Below are 8510 nucleotides of genomic sequence, written 5' to 3'. Positions count from 1 at the left end.
CGTGCGCTGCCCCGGGGGCGTCCCTCCGCTGCGCGCCGCGCCCCCCGAGCGCGTGGTGGCTGTCGTGGGCGCCTCGGCCAGCTCTGTGTCCATCATGGTAGCCAACGTGCTGCGCCTGTTTGCGGTGAGGGCCGCGGGGCGGGTTCGGTTTGCAGCGTCTCTCTGCCTTGTCGCCCTCGGGGTGGCTGATGTCCTTTTACCTCTTTCTCGAAGTCTCCGCTTTGATCACTGTCACACAGATAAAAAGCTGCTTTAGAGACACCCCGTCCATTGGGCCAGACGCAGACCTGAATCATCAGATCAACCCAACCATTCCAGCCTCCTTGGCTGCTCTGCCGCCTTCCCAGGGCTGCCACCCTGCACAGACAGCCCCTTCGTGTGAATTAGGAAAACGCTCCTTCTGGGCGGACGAAGACGCCCCCTCCCCCAGCGGAGGCAGCCTGCGCCTCGGGCCAGATTGGCTAGAGGAGGGTGGCCTGGACTTTCAGTCTCACTTGCCCGCTTGGTCCAGTGCCCTTGACCTAGGATTGTGCACACCCTGCAAAACCATACTGTTTCCGAGCGGCAACTGGGACGTGCCCCTGAGCTGCTCCGGAGGGGTGGCGGGGAGCGGGGGAGGTAGGGCCAAAAGATTTAGTACCTCTATCTTCTTTTTTGATCATTTAAATTTAATTTTAAAATGTCTGCCTTTAACCGCCTCTGAAAGAGGGGACAATGGTCTTCCTTTCTAGCGTGGTTGTCTCCAGCACCCTGCCTGTCCAGAGATGCCTGGACTGGCCCTGCGTCCCTCATCTTTAGGGAACTGTCTTTTGTGAGGGCCTGCATGTGCCTTGCCGTCCTAGGGGACAGTGACTGAGGGCTATCAGAATCGGGGATTAGGGGGCCTTTGGCATTAGACTTTGGGAGTTTTCTATAGTAGTCATGTAGACATTCACTGGTGATTGTGGGCCAATTTTACTGGGGTTCTGTGAAGGGCCGGATCCTTCCAATTCTGTGTAAGCGGAGGAAGGCTTTGCTTCTGTCTGCTTAGAGGAGAGGACTTCTGTTTCTGAAGAGTTTCTCTGATTCTCCCAGGAGCAGCCTCTGTTTCTACCCACTTGGTGCTGGACCCCCTCCATCATCTGTGTACATGTAGCTCCCCCACCCCCACTTTCCTCTGGCTGGCAGTGTTGGTGTGGAGCCTACAGACTCACCTTCCCCTTGGCAAGGAGAGAGTTTGTGTGGCTGCCCAGGGTATTTTCCCCTGTCCGTGTCTGGGTTGCTGTTCGTGGGCTCTGTCCCTGGAAGTGCCTGGACCTCTAGTTTCTGTCTCTCTCCCTGTCTCTGCCCCTTTCTGTTGAGCCAGAGATCTCAAACTCCAGAGCCTTCAGGGGCTAGCTGTAACTGCCGTCTCCAGCCAAGACTGAGGTTATGCTGCAGCTCCCAATATTCACGCACTGGCTACTAATTCAAAAATTAAAAAATAAAAACATGGTGTGTAAAACCCAACTGTGGGCCAGCTTTGGCCCCCTGGGGGTCATTTTGCAATTCCTGATATAAAATAAATAATAAGCGTTTCCACTTCATTTTGCAACCTCATCACTTGATTTTAGGCATTTTAAATTAACTTTCCTGAGAAGATTCAACCCACATGGGAAGGTTGTTCTGAAGATGAAAGTGTCCGGGAGCTGGAGCTGGGGACCTTTGTCTGCCTCCTTTTCTCTCGTTTTCCCTTTGTCTTTCTTCTTGTTTTTCTCTTTTTGTCTGCCTGTCTTTTCCCGGCCTGTATCTCTCTCTTTCTCTGTCTCTCTCTCTGTCTCTGTCTCTCTCTGTCTCTGTCTCTCTCCCCCCCTCCCTCTTTCCTTCCCTCTTTCTTTCTCCCTGTCAGCCGTCCTGCTTCACACCTCCCTAGACCAGCCATCTTCCAGAATCTCCCCCTCTCTGACCATCCCACCAGCCTTCACTCTCTCCTGGTCATTCTTTCGCTGCTGAGCGGGTCTTTCTTTGCTGTGGTTCTGACACCCCCTCTGCCAGCCCCCCTCTTCCCGGCTTTCTCAGCCTCCTGCTGCTGTCCTCTGAGCTCCTTTCCCACTCGCTGCCCCCAGCCCCCTGCCTGGCTCAGCCCCTAATCCCTGCTATTAATCGCTCTAATGCACACAGATAAAACCCAGTTTCAAACAAGCCCATCCATTAAGCCAGACACAGCCTTGAATCAAACACCCAGTCCAGCTCCCCTGTCTGCTCGGACCCTCCTGGGGCTGCCACCACACAGACTGCACAGACCACCTTTTTGTAGGAATTAGGAAGATGTGTTTTCTCTGAGGCTGACAAGGACGCCCCTTTCCTCAGGTGGATATAGCTGCAGTGGCTACAAACCCTTTGCTTGGGGTCCCTGTTCAGCACACAGCTTGCACAACTGTATATGGTGGTCCTGCCCTCTCCCCTAGACCCTCACACCTCCCATATTCACAAAATTCAAAAAATTCTCAGACCCTTTCACAAAATGCAGACCTTTTCCCATACTTTCTGTCTTCTCAATGTGGCCACTCCCAGGTCCCTAACCCAAATCTTCTGTGCCCCCATCCATGTCCTGGATGCCCATACCCTCTTTCCCTTGAGTTACTGACCTTCCATCCACAGCCCATGTGTCCTTCCCCCTCCAGATACCCCAGATCAGCTACGCCTCCACAGCCCCAGAGCTCAGTGACTCCACACGCTATGACTTCTTCTCCCGCGTGGTGCCACCCGACTCCTACCAGGCCCAGGCCATGGTGGACATTGTGCGGGCATTGGGATGGAACTACGTGTCCACGCTGGCCTCCGAGGGCAACTATGGAGAGAGCGGGGTTGAGGCCTTCGTGCAGATCTCCCGCGAGGCTGGTGAGCTGGGGCACGAGGGTCTGAGGCATGATCCAGGGGCCACTGGATGTGGCAGAAGCCAAGAGATGGGGACACTGGGTCCGTGGGGGGCCTAGGGCCATGGTTAGCCTGGACAGTGCTCCAGTAGGCAGGTGCCCCTTTCTTTTGGAGGACTGAGTCCCTGCCTTATGGCCTGGCAGGAGGGGCCCAAGCTAGATTTCACCTCTGCAGAGCCCTCACCTGGGACCCTGAGTGCTGATCATGCTGCACAGTCATATGTAGTGGCGGTCAGGTGGGTATGTGAGTGGGTGGGACAAGAACTGACTGTGGCATCCCCGACACCCAGGGGGGGTCTGTATTGCCCAGTCCATCAAGATTCCCAGGGAACCCAAGCCTGGAGAATTCAACAAGGTGATCAAGAGACTCATGGAGACACCCAACGCCCGGGGCATCATCATCTTTGCCAACGAGGATGACATCAGGTGTGACAGATGGCATGCTCAATCACATGTTTTTAAGGGGCTCTTTCTGAGGCTCCTGCCCCTCTTCCTGCTCACCCCCAGCCAGGCACACCCTACCTTCCTCCCTTTCCCTTCCTTCTCCCCCCACATGCCTTTCCAGCTGCCATCTCTGAGTCTGGTGCTCCCAGAGATGAATCAGGCCTGGTCTGGGCGGAGATGCTCCAAGCCTAGCCTGGGAAACACACGAGAGTACATGTGTACTTTATAATTCACAGTGGGGAGAGAGCAGTGGACAGGACTAAGTGCAGAAGACGAGCTGTCAGGGAAGGAGTCCTTGAAGGGGGCATTCCAGAGGGCATTAGCAGGAGGCCACAGGCCCAGCACGGGGCTCTTCCTCCCCACTGGGAGGTTGGGTGTGACATTGCTGGGGAGTGGGATGGCTTCTGGCTGGCCTTGATTTCCCCCCAAGGAGCCCCTCTGAGGGTGTGAAATGGGTTACAGTGGGCACAGCAAATGGGCAGGCCTGGGGTCAGAGGAAAGCCCAGGGAAAGTGTCCTAAATGCTCTACACGCATTTTCCCCAGTAAACAAGGGTTTGGCAGGGGATGTGAAGAAGTGGGATAGATGGATGAAGACTGGGACGTGACCAGGGCTAAGCTGGAGGAAGAGCCCAGCCCCTCACTCACCCCCAGCCCTGTTCCTACTAGGAGAGTCCTGGAGGCTGCACGCCAGGCCAATCTAACCGGCCACTTCTTGTGGGTCGGCTCAGACAGCTGGGGAGCCAAGACCTCGCCCATCCTGAGCCTAGAGGACGTGGCGGTGGGGGCCATCACCATCCTGCCCAAAAGGGCCTCTATTGATGGTGAGTCGAGAGACGCTGCCCCATGCCATCCTCCCCAGCATCCCCCTCTTGGGAGCACTAATTTTCTGCATCTGTGTAAAATCTGGTACCATAATCCAAGTCCGTTCTAGGATTCCCACATTCTATGATCCTGAGATTCTGTGACTACATCCTTGGTACTATAATCCAAGTCCGTTCTAGGATTCCCACATTCTATGATCCTGAGATTCTGTGACTACATCCCTCCAAGCAGTGTCTGAATGAGATGGTGTTTGAGGAAAAGCACACTCCATTCTGTACAGGATGAATGACTGTTAGTTTTTTGTTTTGTTTTTTAATTTTGTGCCCATATTTCTGGTTCTACCAAAGATACTCTAATTTGAGGATGAAGGTGGGAGGGAGAGAAAACAAGGACATGGACCATACCGACCTGTTGATCAAAGTGACGAGGCCTGCCTCACCTCCCCAACCCTTCCCCTCCATCCCACCCATGAATATCTGGATGAATCCAGCAGGGATGGTTCACTTTACATTTCCCTAAAGGCTGAAAAGAAGATGCCTGATGACATGCTTCAGGGCTATTGTAGGAATCACAGACCCTTGTAAAGGCTTAGCCCTGATTCCCAGGGGTTCCCAGCCTTTTGGGTGCATTTGGGTGTGTAACGTCCTCACACCCTTTCTTTCAGTTAGAATGCATTCAGTTGCGAGTACAAACTGGACTGAGAGGTTTTAGCAATGAAGGTAGTTCATCACAAGAGAAGAGGTATGACAGCAGGTGGCTTCAGGTGTGAGTCAATGATGTTGCCAAAACCCTGGGCTCTGTCTACTGTCCTCTGTGGTTGCTTTGTGTTTTCACACTTGTGGCCTCATATTCACAAGACAGCTGCTGAAGCTCCACCCATTACATCTTCACAGCAGCATCCTAACCAGGAAAGAAGGGACAGGGGTAAGTCTTTCAAGTGGCCAGGCTCTGAGTTTGCATCAGGGTGCAGATTCTACCCTGGAGACCCCAGTTGGCTTTGAATTCACCAGCCAGAACTTGGTCATATGGCCACTCCTAGCTGCAAGGTAAGCAAGTGGCAGAGGGACACAGGAGGACCTGCCTGGCTCAGATGGTCACCACCTTCTCACTTCTTCCTTCCTTATTAGGATTTGACCAGTATTTCATGACTCGCTCCCTGGAGAACAACCGCAGGAACATCTGGTTCGCCGAGTTCTGGGAAGAGAATTTTAACTGTAAACTGACCAGCTCAGGTACCCAGTCAGATGATTCCACCCGCAAATGCACAGGTGAGAGGCGCCCAGGATGGGGGTGGTGAGGGAGAAGGCAGGCGGCCAGGCACACTTCCTCTGGGCATCCCTAGGACAGGCGAGGAACGCATTGGCCGGGACTCAACCTACGAGCAGGAGGGGAAGGTGCAGTTTGTGATCGATGCTGTGTACGCCATTGCCCATGCCCTGCACAGCATGCACCAGGCGCTCTGCCCCGGGCACACAGGTCTGTGCCCAGCAATGGAGCCCACTGACGGGCGGACACTGCTGCAGTATATTCGAGCCGTCCGCTTCAACGGTGAGTGGGTGCCCAAGCCCCTGTGACAGTGAAGGGAAGTTGGTTGGGACAGATTTCTCTGCAGGATCTGGGACTCAGGATCGAAAGGATGGGAGAGGCATAATGGTACAGTGGGGGCACCTGGGGCTGATGGCCTGAGACTTGATCCAAGCTCTGGTCCCCATATTTTACCTCTCCACCCTCCCCAGGCTTCAGCACCCCCTGTCCCAATTTGCAAAATCCAAATGTTGGGGAACTTCTCTGTGCTCCCTTCTGCCTGGAACCCTCAGCAGGGCACACACAACTCTCCCCTTGCACAGAATTTAGGGGCCTCTGGACCCTGGGGGCACACGTGGCACAGCTGAGACCGCACGAAGGGCATATGCTGCGGATGTGCCGCCACTCTGAGTCACAGGCTTCAAAGCGTCACCCCAGCTAGGCCCTGAGCTACTTGAGCACAAGGCACCAGTCTGATGGGTCCCCCTGGCACCAGTGGTGCACCTGGCGCTGGTCAGGGCCCAAAATGCTGTCTTCTAAAAAGACTGAGATGGACTCAAGCTGTACGCATGGTTTGTGGGGAGAGACATGCTTCTGTTCAATTACCGTCCTTCATACAATTAAAACGCTTGTATTCCCACCAAATATTTATTGACCACTTTCTCTCTGCCATTCTCTCTGCTAAATAATTCAACTTAATATTATTCCAGACCAGCTCTATAAGCTTCTAAAAAAAATAAAGTTGGTTCCAACTAGCACCAATTTCATGCCATCGCTCAGACCTTTGTTCAAGTCTGAACTTATCTTCCAGCCTGGACAGTTAAACTTTTTGTTTGTTTGTTTGTTTTGGCAGCTGCCGGTACGGGGATCCGAACCCCTGACCTTGGCATTATAAGGCTGCGCTCTAACCAACTGAACTAACTGGCCTGTCCCTAAACTTTCTTTTTTCTCTTTTAGTTGTGGTAAAATACACATAATATTAAATTCACCATCTTAACCATTTTTAAATGTACAGTTCTGAGGCATTAAGTGTAGTCACATTGTTGTGCGACCGTCACCACCATCCATCTCCAGAACTTTTTCATCTTCCCAAACCGACACTCTGTACCCATTAAACACCAGCACCCCATTTTCTTCTTGCCCATCCCCTGCAACCACCATTGTGCTTTCTATGAGAATTTGCCTACCTCATATGAGTGGATCATATAGTATTCACCCTTTTGTGAATGGTTTGTTTTACTTAGAATATTGTCCTCATAATCCACCCATGTTGTAGCATGTGTCAGAATTTCCTTCCTTTTTAAGCATGAATAATATTCCATTGTATGCATGTACCACGTTTTGTTTATCATTCATCTGTCAATGGACACTGGGTTGCCTCCGCCTTTTGGCTGTTGTGAATGTTGCTGCTATGAACACGGGGGTACAGATGTCTCTTGGAGACCCTGCTTTCAATTCTTTCGGGTATATACCCAGAAGTGGAATTGCTGGATCATACGGTAATTCTCTTTTTAATATTTTGAGGAACCGCCACACCGGTTCCCACAGAGGCCGCACCATTTTACATTCCCACTGACAGCGCACGAGGGCTCCAATGTCCCCACATCCACACCAAGACTTGTTTGTATTTATTTATTTATTTTTTAATAGTAGCCACCGTAACGGGGTGCGGTGGTTTTGATTTGCATTTCCCTGATGATTAGTGATGTCGAGCATCTTCTCCTGCACTGTGAAGCTCTTTAACCTGGCTGGTCCTTGAGGCCTTTCCAGGAGGCTGGCTTTGATGGGCCGGAGAACCAGCTGAGGATGACAGGCTCTCCCTCCAGGCAGCGCGGGAACCCCTGTGATGTTCAATGAGAATGGTGATGCGCCCGGGCGCTACGACATCTTCCAGTACCAGGCGACCAACGGCAGTGCCAGCAGTGGTGGTTACCAGGCGGTGGGCCAGTGGGCAGAGGCCCTGCGCCTGGACGTAAGTGGCACAGACCCGGCTCCAGATGGAGGGAGATGGGCTCATAGCTCCCTGAGGCAGAGGTCACAGGCCTGTTTCATCTGGCCCAGGTGGAAGCCCTGCAATGGTCAGGAGACGTAAGTGGCACAGACCCGGCTCCAGATGGAGGGAGATGGGCTCATAGCTCCCGGAGGCAGAGGTCACAGGCCTGTTTCATCTGGCCCAGGTGGAAGCCCTGCAATGGTCAGGAGACGTCCGCGAGGTGCCCTCCTCTCTGTGCAGCCTCCCCTGTGGGCCAGGTGAGCGGAAAAAGATGGTGAAGGGTGTGCCCTGCTGTTGGCACTGCGAGCCCTGCGATGGGTACCGCTTCCAGGTGGACGAGTTCACGTGCCAGGCCTGCCCGGGAGACATGCGGCCCACGCCCAACCGCACGGGCTGCAGACCCACGCCCGTGGTGCGCCTCACCTGGTCCTCCCCCTGGGCCGCCCCGCCGCTGCTCCTGGCCGTGCTGGGCATCGTGGCCACCACCACGGTGGTGGGCACCTTCGTGCGGCACAACAACACCCCCATCGTGCGGGCCTCTGGCCGCGAGCTCAGCTACGTCCTCCTCACCGGCATCTTCCTCATCTACGCCATCACCTTCCTCATGGTGGCCGAGCCCGGGGCCGGCGTGTGTGCGGCGCGCAGGCTCTTCCTCGGCCTGGGCACCACGCTCAGCTACTCGGCGCTGCTCACCAAGACCAACCGCATCTACCGCATCTTCGAGCAGGGCAAGCGCTCGGTCACGCCGCCGCCCTTCATCAGCCCCACGTCGCAGCTGGCCATCACCTTCAGCCTCACCTCCCTGCAGGTGACAGGGTGGGCGCGCGGGGGG

At 54.2% G+C, this 8510-nt stretch overlaps 1 protein-coding gene across 1 annotated transcript in view; it reads left to right on the top strand.

The window, feature by feature from the left end:
• Position 1: 1 nt before the first annotated feature.
• Positions 2-8510, top strand: part of GRM6 (glutamate receptor, metabotropic 6) — a gene marked incomplete at its 5' end in the record, with an annotated part of 14550 nt that continues 6041 nt past the window's right edge. Inside the window, 8 exons of the mRNA XM_008588758.1 lie at positions 2-124; positions 2643-2859; positions 3185-3320; positions 4006-4160; positions 5289-5429; positions 5509-5709; positions 7512-7657; positions 7863-8486. Coding sequence (XP_008586980.1) covers positions 2-124; positions 2643-2859; positions 3185-3320; positions 4006-4160; positions 5289-5429; positions 5509-5709; positions 7512-7657; positions 7863-8486 — 1743 coding nt within the window. The remainder of the gene's footprint in view (positions 125-2642; positions 2860-3184; positions 3321-4005; positions 4161-5288; positions 5430-5508; positions 5710-7511; positions 7658-7862; positions 8487-8510) is intronic.

The sequence above is a fragment of the Galeopterus variegatus genome, unplaced genomic scaffold (assembly GCF_000696425.1).
Source record: "Galeopterus variegatus unplaced genomic scaffold, G_variegatus-3.0.2 Scaffold131, whole genome shotgun sequence".
NCBI classification, from domain to species: Eukaryota; Metazoa; Chordata; class Mammalia; order Dermoptera; family Cynocephalidae; genus Galeopterus; species Galeopterus variegatus.
Note: the sequence above shows the minus strand (reverse complement) of the source record. Positions and strands in the feature narration are given on the sequence as shown.